At 43.2% G+C, this 21,170-nt stretch overlaps 1 protein-coding gene across 5 annotated transcripts in view; it reads right to left on the bottom strand.

Moving 5' to 3' along the window:
• Positions 1-21,170, bottom strand: part of SMYD3 (SET and MYND domain containing 3) — a 321,585-nt gene that overhangs the window by 111,810 nt on the left and 188,605 nt on the right. For all 5 annotated transcript variants that reach the window (XR_011360226.1, XM_069954265.1, XM_069954263.1 and 2 more), the window contains exons 6-7: positions 13,094-13,161; positions 9,434-9,536 (exon numbers count right to left, since the gene is read on the bottom strand). Coding sequence is in view for 4 of the 5 variants with exons in the window: in XM_069954265.1 (XP_069810366.1) it covers positions 9,434-9,536; positions 13,094-13,161 (171 nt within the window). In the remaining variant the exon portion in view is untranslated. The remainder of the gene's footprint in view (positions 1-9,433; positions 9,537-13,093; positions 13,162-21,170) is intronic.

Genomic DNA, 21,170 nt, shown 5'->3' with positions numbered 1-21,170 from the left:
CGGTATTGGTCAGGTCTTGTATGACAGTGTTATCCAGCACAGTATGGCGGTATTGGTCACGTCTGGTATGGCAGTGTTATCCAGTCACAGTATGGCGGTATTGGTCAGGTCTGGTGTGGCAGTGTTATCCAGTCACAGTATGGCGGTATTGGTCAGGTCTGGTGTGGCAGTGTTATCCAGTCACAGTATGGCGGTATTGGTCAGGTCTGGTGTGGCAGTGTTATCCAGTCACAGTATGGCGGTATTGGTCAGGTCTGGTGTGGTGGTGTTACCCAGTCACAGTATGGCGGTATTGGTCAGGTCTGGTATGGAGGTGTTATCCAGTCACAGTATGGCGGTATTGGTCAGGTCTGGTATGGAGGTGTTATCCAGTCACAGTATGGCGGTATTGGTCAGGTCTGGCAGTGTTATCCAGTCACAGTATGGCGGTATTGGTCAGGTCTGGTATGACAGTGTTATGCAGCACAGTATAGAGGTATTGGTCAGGTCTGGTGTGGCGGTGTTATCCATTCACAGTATGGCGGTATTGGTCAGGTCTGGTATGACAGTGTTATCCAGTCACAGTATGGTGGTATTGGTCAGGTCTGGTGTGGCAGTGTTATCCAGTCACAGTATGGCGGTATTGGTCAGGTCTGGTGTGGCAGTGTTATCCAGTCACAGTATGGCGGTATTGGTCAGGTCTGGTGTGGCGGTGTTATCCAGTCACAGTATGGCGGTATTGGTCAGGTCTGGTATGGAGGTGTTATCCAGTCACAGTATGGCGGTATTGGTCAGGTCTGGTATGACAGTGTTATCCAGCACAGTATAGCGGTATTGGTCAGGTCTGGTATGACAGTGTTATCCAGCACTGTATGGCGGTATTGGTCAGGTCTGGTGTAGCAGTGTTACCCAGTCACAGTTTTGTATACCTGTTGTGCCCTGTATATACATGTACTGTATGGATGGAGTAGGGGGTCCTGTATACATGTACTGTATAGATGGAGTAGGGCAGGGGTGGAGAAACTCCGGCCTGCGGATGTGGCCCGCGGCCCGCAGCTCCCCTGTGATGCGCGCCGCTCTGGAGGAGGAAGGAGCCGGCATACACAGCATCCTCCGGTGTCTGTGACAGCTGCCGGACACAGGAGGATGCTGTCTATGCCGGCTTCTTCCCCAGCAGAGCGGCGCGTGTCTTCAGTTTCCTGAAATGACGTCATCGCTCGCGCCTGCAGAAGAACAACCGGCACAGAGGACCTGGGACAGAAGAGGACCTGGGACAGAAGAGGACATGGGCAGCGTGGGAACGGAGGTAAGGTGAATGGGATGTTTATTTTTTTTATTTGGGGGTTAACTAGGCCACCAGGGACATGCCTTATGGAGGGTTAAATAGGCCACCAGGGACATGCCTGGTGGGGGTTAACTAGGCCACCAGGGACATGCCTGATGGGGGTTAACTAGGCCACCAGGGACATGCCTGATGGAGGGTTAAATAGGCCACCAGGGACATGCCTGATGGGGGTTAACTAGTCCACCAGGGACATGCCTGATGGGGGTTAACTAGGCCACCAGGGACATGCCTGGTGGGGGTTAACTAGGCCACCAGGGACATGCCTGATGGGGGTTAACTAGGCCACCAGTGACATGCCTGATGGGGGTTAACTAGGCCACCAGGGACATGCCTGATGGGGGTTAACTAGGCCACCTGGGACATGACTGATGGGGGTTAACTAGGCCACCTGGGACATGACTGATGGGGGTTAACTAGGCCACCTGGGACATGACTGATGGGGGTTAACTAGGCTACCTGGGACATGACTGATGGGGGTTAACTAGGCCTACCAGAGGCATCACTGGGGGGGTTAACTAGGCTACCAGGGACATGACTTGGGGGTTAACTAGACTACAAGGGGCATCACTGGGGGGGTTAACTACAATAGCAGGGGAACTAGGGGAACAATACTTTGCCTTGCCCTGGGTGCTGCAAACCCACGCTACTAACTGCCGCACACGGTATGCGGCCCTCGAATGATTTTATTAATGCCCGACCGGCCCTCGACATGGAAAAGGTTCCCCACCCCTGGAGTAGGTGGTCCTGTATACATGTAGTGCCCTGTATATACATGTACTGTATAGATGGAGTAGGGGGTCCTGTATATACATGTACTGTATAGATGGAGTAGGGGGTCCTGTATATACTTGTACTGTATAGATGGAGTAGGGGGTCCTGTATATACATGTACTGTATAGATGGAGTAGGGGGTCCTGTATATACATGTACTGTATAGATGGAGTAGGAGGTCCTGTATATACATGTACTGTATAGATGGAGTAGGGGGCCCTGTATACATGTACTGTATAGTTGGAGTAGGGGGTCCTGTATATACATGTACTGTATAGATGGAGTAGGGGGTGCTGTATATACATGTACTGTATAGATGGAGTAGGGGGCCCTGTATATACATGTACTGTTAGGATGGAGTAGGGGGTCCTGTATATACATGTAATGTATAGATGGAGTAGGGGGTCCGGTATATACATGTACTGTATAGATGGAGTAGGGGGTCCTGTATATACATGTACTGTATAGATGGAGTAGGGGGTCCTGTATATACATGTACTGTATAGATGGAGTAGGGGGTCCTGTATACATGTACTGTATAGATGGAGTAGGGGGTCCTGTATATACATGTACTGTATAGATGGAGTAGGGGGTCCTGTATATACATGTAATGTATAGATGGAGTAGGGGGTCCTGTAAATACATGTAATGTATAGATGGAGTAGGGGGTCCTGTATATACATGTACTGTATAGATGGAGTAGGGGGTCCTGTATATACATGTACTGTATAGATGGAGTAGGGGGTCCTGTATATACATGTACTGTATAGATGGAGTAGGGGGTCCTGTATATACATGTACTGTTAGGATGGAGTAGGGGGTCCTGTATATACATGTAATGTATAGATGGAGTAGGGGGTCCTGTATATACATGTACTGTATAGATGGAGTAGGGGGTCCTGTATATACATGTACTGTTAGGATGGAGTAGGGGGTCCTGTATATACATGTAATGTATAGATGGAGTAGGGGGTCCTGTATATACATGTACTGTATAGATGGAGTAGGGGGTCCTGTATATACATGTACTGTATAGATGGAGTAGGGGGTCCTGTATATACATGTACTGTATAGATGGAGTAGGGGGTCCTGTATATACATGTACTGTATAGATGGAGTAGGGGGTCCTGTATATACATGTACTGTATAGATGGAGTAGGAGGTCCTGTATATACATGTACTGTATAGATGGAGTAGGGGGCCCTGTATACATGTACTGTATAGTTGGAGTAGGGGGTCCTGTATATACATGTACTGTATAGATGGAGTAGGGGGTGCTGTATATACATGTACTGTATAGATGGAGTAGGGGGCCCTGTATATACATGTACTGTTAGGATGGAGTAGGGGGTCCTGTATATACATGTAATGTATAGATGGAGTAGGGGGTCCTGTATATACATGTACTGTATAGATGGAGTAGGGGGTCCTGTATATACATGTACTGTATAGATGGAGTAGGGGGTCCTGTATATACATGTACTGTATAGATGGAGTAGGGGGTCCTGTATACATGTACTGTATAGATGGAGTAGGGGGTCCTGTATATACATGTACTGTATAGATGGAGTAGGGGGTCCTGTATATACATGTAATGTATAGATGGAGTAGGGGGTCCTGTAAATACATGTAATGTATAGATGGAGTAGGGGGTCCTGTATATACATGTACTGTATAGATGGAGTAGGGGGTCCTGTATATACATGTACTGTATAGATGGAGTAGGGGGTCCTGTATATACATGTACTGTATAGATGGAGTAGGGGGTCCTGTATATACATGTACTGTTAGGATGGAGTAGGGGGTCCTGTATATACATGTAATGTATAGATGGAGTAGGGGGTCCTGTATATACATGTACTGTATAGATGGAGCAGGGGGTCCTGTATATACATGTACTGTTAGGATGGAGTAGGGGGTCCTGTATATACATGTAATGTATAGATGGAGTAGGGGGTCCTGTATATACATGTACTGTATAGATGGAGTAGGGGATCCTGTATATACATGTACTGTATAGATGGAGTAGGGGGTCCTGTATATACATGTACTGTATAGATGGAGTAGGGGGTCCTGTATATACATGTACTGTATAGATGGAGTAGGGGGTCCTGTATACATGTACTGTATAGATGGAGTAGGGGGTCCTGTATATACATGTACTGTATAGATGGAGTAGGGGTCCTGTATATACATGTACTGTATAGATGGAGTAGGGGGTCCTGTATACATGTACTGTATAGATGGAGTAGGGGGTGCTGTATATACATGTACTGTATAGATGGAGTAGGGGGTCCTGTATATACATATACTGTATAGATGGAGTAGGGGGTCCTGTATATACATGTACTGTATAGATGGAGAAGGGGGTCCTGTATATACATGTACTGTATAGATGGAGTAGGGGGTCCTGTATATACATGTACTGTATAGATGGAGTAGGGGGTCCTGTATATACATGTACTGTATAGATGGAGTAGGGGGTCCTGTATATACATATACTGTATAGATGGAGTAGGGGGTCCTGTATACATGTACTGTATAGATGGAGTAGGGGGTCCTGTATATACATGTACTGTATAGATGGAGTAGGGGGTCCTGTATACATGTACTGTATAGATGGAGTAGGGGGTCCTGTATATACATGTAATGTATAGATGGAGTAGGGGGTCCTGTATATACATGTACTGTATAGATGGAGTAGGGGGTCCTGTATATACATGTCCTGTATAGATGGAGTAGGGGGCCCTGTATATACATGTACTGTATAGATGGAGTAGGAGGTTCTGTATATACATGTACTGTATAGATGGAGTAGGGGGTCCTGTATATACATGTACTGTATAGATGGAGTAAGGGGTCCTGTATATACATGTACTGTATAGATGGAGTAGGGGGTCCTGTATACATGTACTGTATAGATGGAGTAGGGGTCTACCAGTTATTACTGTGGATGTTGTGAGGCAGCTTCCCTAGCAACCATTGCTCCCTGTGAAAATGAAAGCAGTAATCCTATTGGTTGCTAAGGCTCCAACTGCCGTGTCTGCTGCATCTAATTATATCACCTGTGTTTGCAGTGAGGAGATTTTCCCATTCATCTCTATGGGGCGCCGCTCTTCCCCCTCCCCCTTCCCTCCTGTACATCTGGCGGGGACAGGACCTTTGCAATAACCTTCCCGGGCACCAATGTATCTGTGTGCCAAATTTGGGGTCAAACGGTTCAGGCGTTTGGAAGTCTATAGAGGACAGACAGAAGGACAGACAGAAGGACAGACAGACTTTGATTTTTATGATATAGATAGAGATTCTTTATCTATATTTCTTTCTATCCTGTAGAGCACTAATTTTTGTTCTTAAGATTCTATTGTTCTTTATAGCAAAATTGTTTTCAAACTTACTTTATTGTATCCTATTTATTTCTTCCTTTGATATGTAACTGTATTATTATTGATAAAATTAGAAAAATCCAATAAAAATATTAGGGAAAAAAAAAAAATCACAGCTATCAGGCTCAACAATAAATACCCCTCAGGGTGCCTTTACACGTACCGTATCACTCCGTTTTTAACGCTGCGTTTTTTACATGCGCGTTTTGATTTTCACATGATTTTCATGTGAAAATCAAAATTCGCATGTAAAAATCGCACCAAAACTCACGTATAATAATGACAACCACATAATGTTTTTTTCTTGTATTGGTAAAAATATTGTGCTATAACTCGTTGCTTCTGGTTTGGCTATAATGAAGTATGGTCGATCAGTGCATGCACTCACTCAGACAATAAAAACCGAAAGACAAAGGCCACATTGTGAGTATAAGCAGGCGTCACATGCATACCGGCTAGTTCCAGACCCAGAGAGCTTTATGGCAGTTTCATGGTTGGCGTGTTTGATGTGGTTACGTTCCTGAGCTATGTTGCTGTTTACAGCGAATTAAACACATGTAATACTAATAAAAGCATCTACCCATAAGGAGAATATGCAGCGTTACAGCGAGGTTCATTCCTTTCAAAGTAGGTTTAAGAATTTATTTGATCTACTTTGTGTTTATCCCAAACAACAGTAGTTGGGGCATATGGAGGGGCAGATTAAATGTACCTTGGGTCCCCTATAGTAAATGGCCCCCTTTGTAGGTCCTCCTATAATAGATAGCCACTGTGTAGGCCCTTCTATAGTAGACAGCCTTTGTGTAGTTCCCCTATAGTAGGGGCCCCCTGTGTAGACTCCTATAGTAGATGCCCCTGTGTATGTCCTCCTATAGTAGATAGCCCCTTGTGTAGAGACTCAATAGTAGGTCCCTCTATAGTAGATGACCCCCTCCTGTAGTAGATGCCACCATTTATAGGTCCTTCCTATAGTAGATGGCCCCCTGTGTAGAGACTACTATAGTAGATGCCCACCTGTATAGGTCCCCCTATAGTAGATGGCCCTAGTGTAATCCTCCTTTCAGTACATGGCCCCTAGTGTATTCTCCCCTTCAGTAGATGATCACCAGTATAGTCCCCCCTTTAGTAGATGGCTCCCTCCTGTGTAGTTCCCACTGTGGTAGATGGCTCCAGTGTTATTCCCCCTATAGTAGATGGCCCCAGTGTAGGTCCTCCCATAGTAGATGCCCCCTGTATAGGTCCCCCAATAATATATGGCCCCCTTCTGTGTAGTCCCCCCTTTGGTAAATGGCCTCAGTGTAGTCCCTCTTTAAGAAGATGACTCCCAGTATAGTCTCCCTTAAGGAGCTGGCCCCATCCTGTGTGGTCTACCTTTGGTAGATGGCCCCAGTATAGTAGTATAGCTTGGCACCACTTCTCCAACTCTCTGGAGGCGTTATAAGTGTATAAGGCTCTAACTGCTTACGTTGTATGAAGCTGCAAAATCTCTCTATCAAAGACAAACTCATCTCGGGAGTGACACCGTACTGCCCAACTTTATAGACTGTAATGTAGCAAAGGGTTAGAGTCAGATTTGATTGACAGTGAAGGAGAGACGAGCCGTGCACTTCCAGACATCGGTACTTTGCTTTAGAACGATCGCCATTCTGTATGATCAGCAGTAGTGGTGTGCAGGCTGCCTCCCCCTTGGTGGCTACATATTCTGCTAACCTCTTGTCTTAGGGCCCTAATACATGGAACGATTATCGGCCGTATTTGGCAGATATCAGCCAATAATCGTCACGTGTAATAGAAGGCAACAACAAGCAGACATAAACGATGTCGGCTGATCGTTGTGGTCGTTTATATCTTTCAACATGTTGAAAGACAAACGACTTACATAGCAGCGGTCTGCAACCGTTGCTCCGTGGAATAGGAGGCAGCAGACTGCTGCTATCCTCTATGGGCTGCCCGGGCGATCTAGCAATCACCTAGGCAACCCCCCGCACCTCCCCGTGCCCCCCCCCCCCCCCTGCGCTTACCCGCTCGCTGCCATCGCGCTCCAGTAATATGGTGAATGTCTGAACAAACTCCTAAAGAAACCTACAGTAACCATCTTTACAGGATACATACTGTTCTATTGAGAAGTTTTGAGAAGTAAATTATAATTATGTTTAATAAGCGAGTAGCGGAATAGCGGCTAATCTGCAGGGCTGGTTGGTTTGTCCATTCTGCCTCTTTGATTTATTTTCTTTTCATTTCTACCACATGCAGTTTCCAAAAGTCACATCACTTTTATTCCTCACTGTTTTTTGTTTTTTACCATTCATTTCTATAAACTTTTGTGCAGTTTTGTCTTGAATTTTACATAAATGATGTCAAACTTTTTTTTTCTGTTCTTCCCTGCCAGGCCTAACTTTTGATTTTTTTTCTTTCAGATCAACTGGTGTCAGAAAATTACACAGATTTTTACATTTCTTCTAATAAAAGTTTTTCCAGTCTTCCAGTACTTATCAGCTGCTGTATGTCCTGCAGGAAGTGGTGTATTCTCTCCAGTCTGACACAGTGCTCTCTGCTGCCACCTCTGTCCATGTCAGGAACTATCCAGAGTAGTAGCAAAATCCCCAAAGAAAACCTCTATAACTTACGCAGGAGAGGGGCGGTAAATGATATGATCAGCAAACCGCAGATCCACAGCAGATTTGATGCTGTGTTCATTTATTTAGTCAAATCTGCTGCAGATCTGCAGCAGAAAATCAGCTGTGATACGGTACGTGTGAAGCTACCCTAAAAGATTCATAAGAAAGGTTTTCGTTATTTCACCCATTGCTCCCACATTGGTATTATTAAGTATTGATCATGGCGGTCATTTCACTAGACTTTTTGTTGCTAACCCTGTTAGTTGGAACGCTATGGTAAGCCTTATATCAGCACTAGCTGCACATAGGCGAAGGCTGGGCCCCCACATGTACCACCCAGGCTCATGGCATATACCTTCTAGGTTGAACAACTATGCTTTAAAGGGGAACTATCAGCAGTTTAGACGACTGTAACCCACTCTTATCTCCCTATAGTGTGTGGGACGCCGAGGATGAAGGTATGTGTGTTACCTTCATCCTCAGCACTGTTCCTGTGCAATTTGTAGTGTAATCCTATGTTCGGTAAGGCCGTTTTGGGTGCTGGGGGCGGGGCTTCTGCCCCTAGAGTACTGAATCGGCCCACTCTACTGATAATTATTAGAAGTGGTGGGCCGTCTTGGCATGGATTGGTGCTCTGGAGGTGGGTGGGAACGGGAACAATGCCGAGGATGAAGGTAAGAGACATACTATAAAGAGACACACCATCATCCTCGGTGCTCCGTGCACAATAAGAACATATCAGCAGGTTAGCGTTGTCTAACCTGCTGAGAGTTCCCCTTTAAGAGGTCTTCTGCACAATGGTCATGGGAGCTACCAAATCCCAGACTTGTAAATAATAATAACTCTACCGTTGAGCAGGGAACATCATACTTTTGCCTGCTCTTCTACAGGACGCAGATTTTACTCCAGAACAAATAATCTGACAACAATGCAAAAGAGAAAAGCAGATGAGCACAATTTATAAGACCCCATTAAGGCCGTGAATTCCCACAGTCTGGAAGATTTAGTGTATAAGAAGCATCTGCAGTACAGATACACTCAGCACCATCAGCCCACCCTGCTGTCTGGGCTACAAATGTTTTTTCAAATGTTAAAAATAAAAGTGAAATATGAACCTGTCCGGAGTGCCGCCATTTATCAGGACTCCAGGTGATTTACAGACGGAGATGACACAGACCCTCCCGCAGCAGGTAGACACACTATGATGCACTGGGAGAGATATGAGCAGCGACTGATGGTCTCTCCAGACTGCGGGATGAGGCAGCGGTAAGGAATGTAAATGGATGGAGGGCCAGGTGTCTATCACAGAAGGGAGGACAAGTTCATTAACGTACCTCTTCCCTCTGTGGGATTTCCCTGACTGTGCGGAGGTGCAGGCGCGTTCCTTCAAAGACGATCACACAGTTTGGGTCACAGCAGTGATTTAAAAGGGACATGCTGAAAATAGGAAAGATTAACAATTTGTTACCTGATTATATCTATAGAGTTTCCTGTGAAATAATCTGATTAATATTGTTGCTGGAAATGGGGAATGGCTAACTGATCAATGGTGTTAAAGGGGAACTCCGGCAAAATTATTTTTTCTTACAAACTAACTGGAGTCTGAAAGTTATATAGATTTGTAAATTACTTCTATTTAAAAATCTCCAGTCTTCCGGTACTTATCAGATGCTGTATGTCCTGCAGGAAGTGGTGTATTCTTTCCTGTCTAACACAGTGCTCTCTGCTGCCACCTCTGTCCATGTCAGGAACTGTCCAGAGCAGCAGAAAATCCCCATAGAAAACCTTCCAGCTCTGGACAGTTCCTGACATGGACAGAGGTGGCAGCGGAGAGCACTGTGTCAGACTGCAAAGAATACACCACTTCCTGCGGAACATACAGCAGCTGATAAGTACTGGAAGACTGGAAATTTTTAAATACCTTAATACTTTAATGACTGCGCTCAGTTTTCCAAATCTGTCTCACTGTCTCCGTGATGCCTTAACATATACTAGCGATTTTGAGAATGTTTTTTCGTGACATATTGTACTTTATTGTGACGTATGGTACCTCCGACCCCCCCCCCCTTCACCTTCCCAGAGCCGCAAGACTGTTCTGTCACTCCTTCCCACCCTCCCCACCATCATTAGGAATGCCCCAGGCAAGATTTTTCCTATTCATCACCTGTGTGAACACGGTACATGTGTTGGATCATTAAGGTACCTGGGCAGTCCTCACAAAAGTGATGAATAGGAAAAATCCTGCCTAGGGGATTCCTAATGACAGAGAGGCGGTGCAAGGTTTGGGCACACACACTTTAGGCGACGCCAATTTGACCCAGGGCTGCAAGTTTAAAAGGTTGTTTTTTAGGGCAATAACGGCATCACCTACCGAACAAACCCCAGGACAGATCTTGGATTAAAAGCAGCTATCTGAAGGTACAAGTGGTTTGGGGGTAGAGTGTCGCTTTAAATCTGAACGATTTTTTTTTTTGCACAATAGTCAACCCGCGTAAAAGGCCCTTTATAATGATCATGATCATTATTAACAGCTGTCTACAGTCATGGCCAAAAGTTTTGAGAATGATACAAATATAAATTTTTACAAAGTCTACTGCTTCAGTTTTTAAAATGGCAATTTGCATATACTCCAGGATGTTATAAAGAGTGATCAGCTTAACAGCAATTAATTGCAAAGTCCATATTTGCCTAGAAAATAAACTTTATCCCCCAAAACACATTTCAACATCATTGCAGCCCTGCCTTACAAGGACCAGCTAACATTGTTTCAGTGATTGCTCCATTAACACAGGTGTGGGTGTTGATGCGGACAGGGATGGAGATCAATCTGTCATGATTAAATAAGAACGACACCACTGGACACTTTAAAAGGAGGCTGGTGCTTGGCATCATTGTTTCTTTTCTGTTAACCACGGTTATCTCTAAAGAAACACGTGCAGTCATCATTGCACTGCACAAAAATATCCTGACAGGGAAGAGTATCGCAGCTAGAAAGATTGCACCTCAGTCATTAATCTATCGCATCATCAAGAACTTCAAGGAGAGAGGTTCCATTGTTGCCAAAAAGGCTCCAGGGCGCCCAAGAAAGACCGGCAAGCGCCAGGACAGTCTCTTAAAAGTGTTTCAGCTGCAGGATGGGGCTACCAGCAGTGCAGAGCTTGCTCAGGAATGGCAGCAGGCAGGTGTGAGGGCATATGTACTGTGCACTGTGAGACTGCGGAGACTCTTGGAGCAAGGCCTGGTCTCAAGGAGGACAGCAAAGAAGCCACTTCTCTCCAGAAAAAAGGGACAGACTGATATTCTGTAAAAGGTAAAGGGAGTAGACTGCTGAGGACTGGGGGAAAGTCATTGTCTCTGATGAATCCCCTTTCCGATTGTTTGGGACATCTGGAAAACAGCTTATTGGGAGAAGACAAGGTGAGCGCTACCACCAGTCTTGTCTCATGCCAACTGTGACCGGCAAAGGAATTGGCTCTCTCACAGTCTTGCCTAAAAACACTGCCATGAATAAAGAATGGGACCAGAATGTCCTCCAAGAGCAACTTCTCCCAACCGTCCGAGAGCAGTTTGACCACCAACAATGCCTTTTCCAGCATGATGGAGCATCTTGCCATAAAGCAAAGGTGATAACTAAATGGCTCAGGGAATAAAACATAGAGATTTTGGGTACATGGACGGGAAACTCCCCAGATATTAATCCCATTTTGAACTTGTGGTCAATAATCAAGAGACGGGTGGACAAACAAAAACCAACAAATTCTGACAAAATGCAAGCAGTGATTGTGCAAGAATGGACGGCTATCAGTCAGGATTTGGTCATGAAGGTGTGTGAGAGCAGCCGGGGAGAATTGCAGAGGTCCTGAAGAAGGGACAACAATGCAAATATTATAGACTTGCTGCAGTAACTCATCTAACTGTCAGTATAAGCTTCTGTTACTCATAATATGATTGCAATTATATTTCTGTATGTGATAAAAACATCTGACAAACACAGAAAAACCAGAGGGCAGCAGATCATGGGAAAATATAAGATTTGTGTCATTCCCAAAACTTTTGGCCATGATTGTATGTTACCAGATGGCCACATTCCCTGATACGTTCCCAGGCTGCGTTCACACTACGTATATTTCAGTCAGTATATGTATATTTCAGTCAGTATTGCAACCAAAACCAGGAGTGGTTTAAAAACACAGAAAGGATCTGTTCACACAATGATAAAATTGAGTGGATGGCCGCCATTTAATGGCAAATATTTGCTGTTATTTTAGAACAATGGCTGTTATATTGAAATAATGGCCGTTATTTACTGGTATATGGCGGCCATCCACTCAATTTCAACATTGCGTGAACAGAGCCTTTCTGTGTTTTTAATCCACTCCTGGTTTTGGTTGCAATACTGACTGAAATATACGTAGTGTGACCGCAGCCCCAAAGCGGAAACATAGCCTGTCTGTGTTTTAAACTTAGTCTTGGTTTTGGTTGCAAAATACTGACCAAAAATACTGTGTGTAAACACACATCCGTTAGACAGAAAAAAACGCAGTGTGAACCCAGCCTTACCATTTTGACACTCAGCATTACTGGCCATGTAAGTGAGTCGTAGGAACAATTGAATCAAAATTCCCGCTGTGAAAAATTTTAGAATAGAATTTAGTTCTAATGAAAATCTCTTTCTCGGTTGCACGGCTTAGATTACTGCAGGACTAGGCCGCATGAAATATAAACGAGGCCTCCTAGTCTTCCCTTCAACTTCTCTCTATCCTTAGTGAGAACCACATGGTAAACTCAAACAAAAAGCCATCAGTTTGAGACTACATAAATAATTTCTGCAGCTGGTAATGAGGCATTCAAAAAACAAATGAGAAAAAAATAAAAATTAAAAAAATTCTTGTTTCCTTCTACTTTAACAGTGGAAGTCGTTTAGTTCTGATAAACCCTGCTAAAAAATTAAAATAATAATTTAGTCACTATGAATAAGGCAGTCTATGCATTACCTGGGATAGAGGCCAACACCAACGTCCTGCATCTCTCCGTCGCTGATGGTAAAGCTGTTACAGGTCAGCTGTAAAAACAAGCAAAGCAAATCTGGGATTAGTGGGTTTTGACCTGAAGGAAAAGAAACATTCAATAAATAAAGTCTATAGCGTTCAGCAAATTGCTGCAGAAGATCATAAAACACCCAGTGCCAGCAGCGGAAAAGGAGCCAAGTATCACACGTGGCTCACAGTCTCCTGCAATTTTTCAGGCCTTTCTCAGTGTGTATACTGGCTCCATTCAGCAAGGAGAGGACGGACAGAAGGTTTTCTTAATTAGCGCAGAGAAAGGGGACCTGTTCAATGGGGGCAACCAAGTTCCTCTAGGTTTACAGACTGGAGCTTGTTAAGAAGATGCCGTAAAGCCGAGTGGCCTGGTCAAGCTTAGAGCCAGAGATTTATTAATTGGCACATTTAGTGACTAGCTCCATTAACAGCAGCTAATGATTTTTAAATGTTTAGAAAGAAAATATACCCACACAATATAAATGCTACTGTGGAGTTGTAAATGAAACATTGTTCCCTGTTCCTGAAACACATTAAAGTTTTTTTTGTTTTTTTTTTAATCTACTGGTGCAAGAAAGTGCTGGAGATTTGTAATTTACTTCTATTAAAAAATCTCCAGTCTTCCAGTACTCATCAGCTGCTGTATGTACTGCAGGAAGAGGTGTATTCTTTCCAGTGTGACACAGCGCTCTCTGCTGCCACCTCTGTCCGTGTCAGGAACTGTCCAGAGCAGCAGCAAATCCCCATAGAAAACCTCTCCTGCTCTGGACAGTTCCTGACATGGACAGAGGTGGCAGCAGAGAGCACTGTGTCAGACTGGAGAGAATACACCACTTCCTGCAGGACATAAGCAGGTGATAAGTACTGGAAGACTTGAGGTATTTAAATAGAAGTAAATTACAAATTTCTGGCACCAGTTGATTTAAAACATTTTTGTGTGAATTACCCCTTTAACACCTATGAGATAATAATATAATTATATATATATATATATATATATATATATATATATATATATATACACACACATGTAAATTTTTTTTAATTAAAAAAAATCAATTATAATTTATTTATTTTTTATTCAAATTTATATTGATTAGATCTGTTTGCCAAAAGTTGTGAAATTTGTCCTTGCAACTAAGGGTTAATATATGCATTATTTTCAAAAAATGTCAAAATTTTCACAGTTTAATTTTAAATACAAACACAATGAAAAAGTTTGGTTCCTTTTAAGATTACAAGATCCTATTTTCATACTGTACAATGAATTTTTTATAATTCTTAGTTTCTTGATGCCATTTAAGGCCACAACACCCTCAAATCTCAATGTAATAGATAAAACCCCATTCTAAGTGCACACAGATACATCCTGCAGCGGCAGCTACGGACTGAATCATACGTTTGCTTGACCTTAGCAATGTTAGAATGGATTGCCTCACCGCTGAGACATCTTATGTTCCTGTGAATGTTTATGTAGTGTTTGTAACCAGGCAATGTGGCACCTAAACAGTATGTTCCAGATCTAATGTCTTAACACAAAAGAAGAAGAACAGACCCATTAAGGGCAACTTAAGACGAAGAACAGGGGTAATGTGGTTGGACGGCATTTTAAATCATTATAGACGGGTTTACACTGGGGGTTTTTTTTAGTTTTTTTTTTTTTAAATCGATAGAAAAACAGCTGCATTTCTGTGTCTGTTTTGAGCTGTTTTTCCATTGATTTATAAAAAAGAAAAAAACAGCCACGACCGCGACTACTAGCGCCCCCACCACCCCACCCCTGCGCAACGCGATCACAGAGGGGCAATCCCCGCACCTGAAGCCGGCTGGGGTCAGTGCTGTAAAAAAAAAATCAAAAAGTGCAAAATTGCGCATTTTTGCTCTCATCAGATCTAGAAAAATTGTATTAAAAAGTGATTAAACTATACGCAAAGAAGGCACCTCACACAGACCCATAGACCAAAGGAGCTATAAGCCTGGGAATACAGCAATTTTAAGGAACATATATATTTTTATTAAAAGGTTTAAATTTTTAAAAACCCTCAAATAAAATAAAAGTTATACACGTTACATATCATTGTAATCGTAACAACTTGAGTAACATGTATAACAAGTCAGTTTTACCCTAGAGTGAATGGCGTAAAAACAAATTCCCCCCCAAAATAAAAAAATTGTTTGTTTATTTTTTCCAATTTCACCACACATATAATTTTTTTCTGGTTTTACACAGCATATTTTAGGCCATTGCCATCTGCCATTGCAAAGTACAATTAAGTGGTGCAAATCAGGGCTCATCTGGGTCTCTAGGTGGAAAATGCAAGCGCTATGGCCTTATATACATGAAAAAACGAAAGCGCAAAAATGAAAACTGTCTGTGTCCCCTAAGTGTAAATGTAGACACATATGTGATCGACCCAGATTTTGTGCGTTTTAATCCTTTTTTCATAATGGAAGTCAATGGAAAAACTGCTCAAAACAGACGCACACAAAAAATGCATCCGTCTTTTCCATCCATTTTTTTTATTTTTTTTGCAAAAATTGATTTAAAAACGTAGTGTGAACCCAGCCTGACATTGAAAAAATACGGTAGTTCAAGGCAGCACAAATTGTATACATCCTCATGATATAAACAGCTTAAAAGTGGAGGAAATTATTTTACCTACGTTAAAAAGAATTTCCAGGCTATAATAATAATTGTTATTACAACAAGCTGAGAGAACGCGAGAAAGTCGAGTATGCCAAAAAGAAAAATAGTCGGAGGGGATTAGCGATTTTAGAGAGATTAGAGACACTGGAGTTACACCTTGGGAAATCAAAAATTAATCTTACAGTGAACGGCGATGTGAACGGACAAATCACGCGTCCATTTCAGGGCAATGAAACGGCTTTTGCCAGCAAGTTGAGAAAGCAAAACAGACAGACCATTCATAGCAGGAAACTAAGGCGGCCATTTATAGACTAAAAACTGAAAAGAGTCAATATCAGGATTTCTGCAGAAGTCATACAGAGCGAAGGAGGAACCGGGGAAGTCTCTGGGGAATGTGATGGGTAATAGAAAGTTCTCTCTTAGGAAACCTGGCAACATAAAAAGGATCTGTTTTTGCCTTTGGAATGATATTTTCTTATCAGTTTCTTTGTCTATCTTTGTCTTCACACCGTGTCCTAATGAACCCCTAAGGCTGCCCTCCCACACACTTTTTGTTTGTTTTTCAGGCAAATAAAACCCCAAACAAACAAAAACACCAGAAAAAAAACCCACCAATGTGGCGCATGGTGTATGGTTTTTTTTTTTGTGCATGTACGATTTTTTGGCCATTTTTTTTCATTGTTTTTTTTTAACTTTGTGTGAATGATCTTTTTGTGGTTTAGGTGTTTGTGTGCTGAACTTTTTTCCCTCTGCCATCACATGACCTAGCTGCTGAACCACAAAAGGTGGCAAAAACGCCAGAAAAGAAAATGCCATACACACAGCAATGGCGTTGTTGAGACAACCAGAACAATCCTATTCAAGTCTATGAGAGAAAAATGCCACGCATTTTGGAAAAACCGCCAAAAAAACTCACAAACGCCGTAGAGGAGAGAAAAACCCGTGTGTAAGGCCGATCATAAACTTCCATTGACTTCTAGGTAACATCTGGCCGCTGGTGTTTTTATTGGCATTTTTCCAGGATTTTATGCCAGTGTGAGGCCACCCTAAGGATAGTATAACTCTAACAGGTCAGTAACCTTCATTTCTGCTCATTAGGAGGTGTGTGTACAGAGGGAGTGTCCCTTGCAATAGAGAGGCTGCTGCGTTGGGCTACAGGGTTGGACAACCCCCCCCCCCACACACACACATAAATGTTGGTGGCAGCAAAGAGGGGCAAGGTGGCATTTGTCTCCTGCTTGGCGCAGTACAGAACTGGCCTGCTCAAGACCAAGATATTTTTGTTTTTGAGTGGAAAATACAAATCAGAATGGTGACTCCTGTCATTACGACAGGAGTCCCGGCTCCTGTAAATAGAGGTGCCGATACAACCAAGTGCCCATAATAATAAAAACATATAGTTATACAAAGAACAAAAAAAAATATTCCACTAAGGTTATTTCCACCTGTGGATAGTTCAGATTGGCACTGCTGTGTCCTGGGTCACTTCCGGGTTTAGCTTGACTCTGCTGTGTCTCCCACTAGGGTTATACATTTCTTCAGGGACAATTTAAGCCCTAGAGACATGTGAGACCTCAGTAGGAGACTAGAGAGGGGAGTAAATCCATGCTTTAATCTCCCCGAGGTCCCAACCACCTGTCTGGCCTCTCAGCCCGGCCACTGCTCTAATATTTGAGAGCGGAGGTCAGGAATCTAGGCAACAAGCTATGGAGGAAGAAAGAGGCTAAAATTAAAGCGAATGTAAAACTAGGTAGATCAAGCATGAACAGACTGGCGTTGGTGCGGGATGTCTGTGGCCAGTTCCCATGCACGGTTCCAGTCAGTTCCGGAGCCAGCCTGCAATGAATATTCAGGTGAAGCTGGGAGGAGGAAGTAGTTGGGAGGCGGGATGAAGTGCGGCACGAACGCGGCACCATGACACTTGTGCCGCAAGTTACGGATCAGATTGTGGAAAAAGTACAGCAGCTACCAGAAGAATAAAGGTAACACAAATACTAACACACACACCTTCCTCACAATGTCAGCACCCCAGAAGCAGGAAAAGTGCTGACAGAAATTGTTAAATGCGGTACATGGGGAGACCATGCCAACTGCGTGTGCGGCCGCACCCTTCAATCCGCCCGCTCCCTGCATCACTGGTACAAGAGCATTTGTTATGGACCCTCTGCGCCATATGGTAAATGTTCCCCTATGAGTGTTATTTGTGTTCATGAGCCTTAGTAATAATCATATACGCATTGGGGCAGAATCCGAGTTGGTCCATTACTCCTAGACACATGATGTCATATATATTCAACCATCTCATAAATGGCCACAAAACCAATGGGGCACTATGTAATATATCACTAACTATTGTCCGTAAGGCAGGGTGTCCGCACACTATTACCGATATAGTGCACGTATCCCAGATCTGGTACAGTCCTACACCGCTCAGGATTGATGACATCCTTGTATTGCTTTAATAGGCTGTTCTCGCTATTCCAAATATAACAGTCATTAATCTGGATTGTCTACATAGCGGCTTAATCTGCTGTATATATCCCTGTGTTGTATCTAGGGAACGTCCAATATTCAGCATATACGGGGTATATGGAACACCAAGCAGAAGGTCGTCCCAGTGGGAATAATAATCGGAGCTTACAGTCACAATCCATACACTTCCCTATGACCTTTGCTCAGAAGAGGCCGGGACGTCGTGGCGTGCGCTGTATATACAATTCTGTAGCTCTCATTTTCCTTCATTATTAATGGAATCTTGTAGAACAGATGACGTGCACTCTAACTTGACAGGTCGCTAACTATATTTTCATAGCTTTCCATGTAATTTATTCATGTGACATTTACATAACAGAAAAGGGCACATAAAGGCTAATACAATCTCTATTGATTTCCTGATTCCCCCATCCACAATCAGTATTGATTTTGTCTTCATTCAAAGCTGGATAAAAATGTGGTGGTGCCCATTGAGGGAGGTGGGAGCCCCGGTGATGGGTGGTAACCAGCAGTCACAATCTCACAAAGATGACATCACAGTCGCTATGGTGTTTGTAAACAATGGAATAAGTAAAAGAAACAATATAACTATTCATCTAGATAATGGTGTCTGCTCTGGTCAAAAATTTAGGCTATGTTCACACAACATATATTTTAAATTAATCACGGCCAATGTTGCAAATTCCAAATAACACAGTATACATTACATTCATTTCAATGGAACCCCAGCTGGAGTGTATAAACATAGTATACACTCCAGCCAGGATTGTCTGACTGCGTAGGCAATGTAAAGTGCAGCTCTGGCCGAACTTTATATTGTGTGCAATGGTGAACTGGGATGTGGGCGCACCCGACTTTACACCCAAAGAAGCCCACATCCTAATTCAACAGAAATGAAGTTCATCTGGCCGGTACTGCAGTACCGTCTGTGTCACAGAATGGCTGGTGGCATAATGTGTGCTAACCAAGCCTTAAAGTTTAACTGTAATTTAAATGTCATTTTTCAGAAATAAATAGTACAAGCAATTTCAAGAAACTCTAATAGGTTTTATTAAGCAGAAGAGTTTCCTTCTGTACTGACAAGGCTGTTTTCCTACCTCCCCCCTCACTTCAGTAGAAGCAGGATTTCTGTGTCCATTATGGTCTATGGAGAAAGGAGGGGCCGAGGGAGATGAGGGAGCACAGAGAGGAGAAAAGGCAGCCCACACAGCACAACGTCCTGCAATCTTCTCTCCCCAAGCTCCCAGATAAGCACTGACCTTTCTGACCTGTGAATCCAGTGATTTATGTGCCCAGTCTCCAAACTGTACAGCTGCTTCTCTGCTCTCCCAGCTCACTCATCCCCCTTGCCCCCACCCCCATAGGTTATAATGGACTCAGCAAACCCGTATTCACTTTGTCCCTTTGTAATAAAGACTTTGCCTGATAATGAGCAGATAAGAAGGGGGGGGGGGGGGTAGAAAAACAGTTTTTCCAATACAGGCTTTTGCCTAATAAAACCAACTACAGAGTTTCTGAAAAACACTTGAACTGTTGATTTCTGCAAAAATGTTTTAAATGTCAGCTACAATTTAAAGCAAGTGTACCACTTCAAGCAAAGTATAACTATTTTCAGATGACCTGATGGATGCTGACACAGATTCCGGTGGTGCGGTTTAGTTTATAAACCACCACTCGGGTCTCGATATCTGCTTCCTTTTCTAAATATGCAAGTTAAGTCTGTTGGTGCACTGGAGGCGGGCCCAGTGCCCTCCGTGCACCAATGTCTCCTCCCCTGGGGGACATGCGTATTCGGTTTTCTCTTCTGTATGAAGTCCAGCTTTGCCTTGCCTTTGAACTTGCTGCTAGAGATGAGCGAACTGTTTGGACTTTTGGTCTTAAAGCAGTTCGCTCTCTCGTCGTGCCTGTGATCCCGATCGCGTAGTTGCGCTTCCGGGAATATGCGGCCAGGATATTCCAGGGAATCGATGTTGAAATCCCTGGAATATCCTGGCTGCATATTCGCGGGAGCGCAACTACGCAGCCGGGATCACAGGCATGACGAGAGAGTGCCGATGCCGTCAGACCAAAAAAGTCAGACGGTTCGCTCATCTCTACTTGCCGCATCCATACCAGTACCAGATCATACAGTAAGATTGTTTCTTTTACTTATTCCAATGTTTTTATCACTATAGAAACCGACTATGATCTCATCTTTGTGAGATTGTGACTGCTGGTTACACGACTGGGGCTCAGGTTGAAGCAGACCCTTTTTTAGGTATAAAATGTATTTCTCAACATGCTTTTAACAAATATATAGGTCCAAGGTAATAAATCAAGAAGCACAATCTTATGTTAGAGCAATAAATCATAAAGCACAGTCTATGCAGATGCTGACATACTTAGTGATCATAGTACAAGAGGCGTTCACTCCCAGACACAAATCACCACTACTGTGGCCCAACGAGATAAAATTCCCAAACATGCAAAAAAAAACAAAAAAAAAAAAAACTAACCATACATTAGCGGAGATAAGTGCTGCCGTTCTTGTATTGGGCACCATGGTCACTATATACATCAGACAGCTGCATACAGTTCTCTAACACCAGATTGGGCTTCATTATTTATTACCTTGGATCTTTCTATTTGTTCAAAGCATTTTAAAGATGTTATCCAGCGCTACAAAAACATGGCCACTTTTCCCCCTACTGTTGTCTCCAGTTTGGGTGGGTTTTTGAAATTCGGTTCCATTGAAGTAAATGGAGCTTAATTGCAAACCGCACCTGAACTGGAGACAACAGTAGGGGGAAAAGTGGCCATGTTTTTGTAGCGCTGGATAACCTCTTTAATTTAGACCTAATAAAAGTTATGTTTTAAGGTGAGCTACGGTACTATCATTGTTGCTTCATTGTG

The sequence above is a fragment of the Dendropsophus ebraccatus genome, chromosome 15 (genome assembly GCF_027789765.1).
Source record: "Dendropsophus ebraccatus isolate aDenEbr1 chromosome 15, aDenEbr1.pat, whole genome shotgun sequence".
In the NCBI taxonomy this organism is placed as follows: Eukaryota; Metazoa; Chordata; class Amphibia; order Anura; family Hylidae; genus Dendropsophus; species Dendropsophus ebraccatus.
This window is presented reverse-complemented; position numbering and strand designations above follow the sequence as displayed.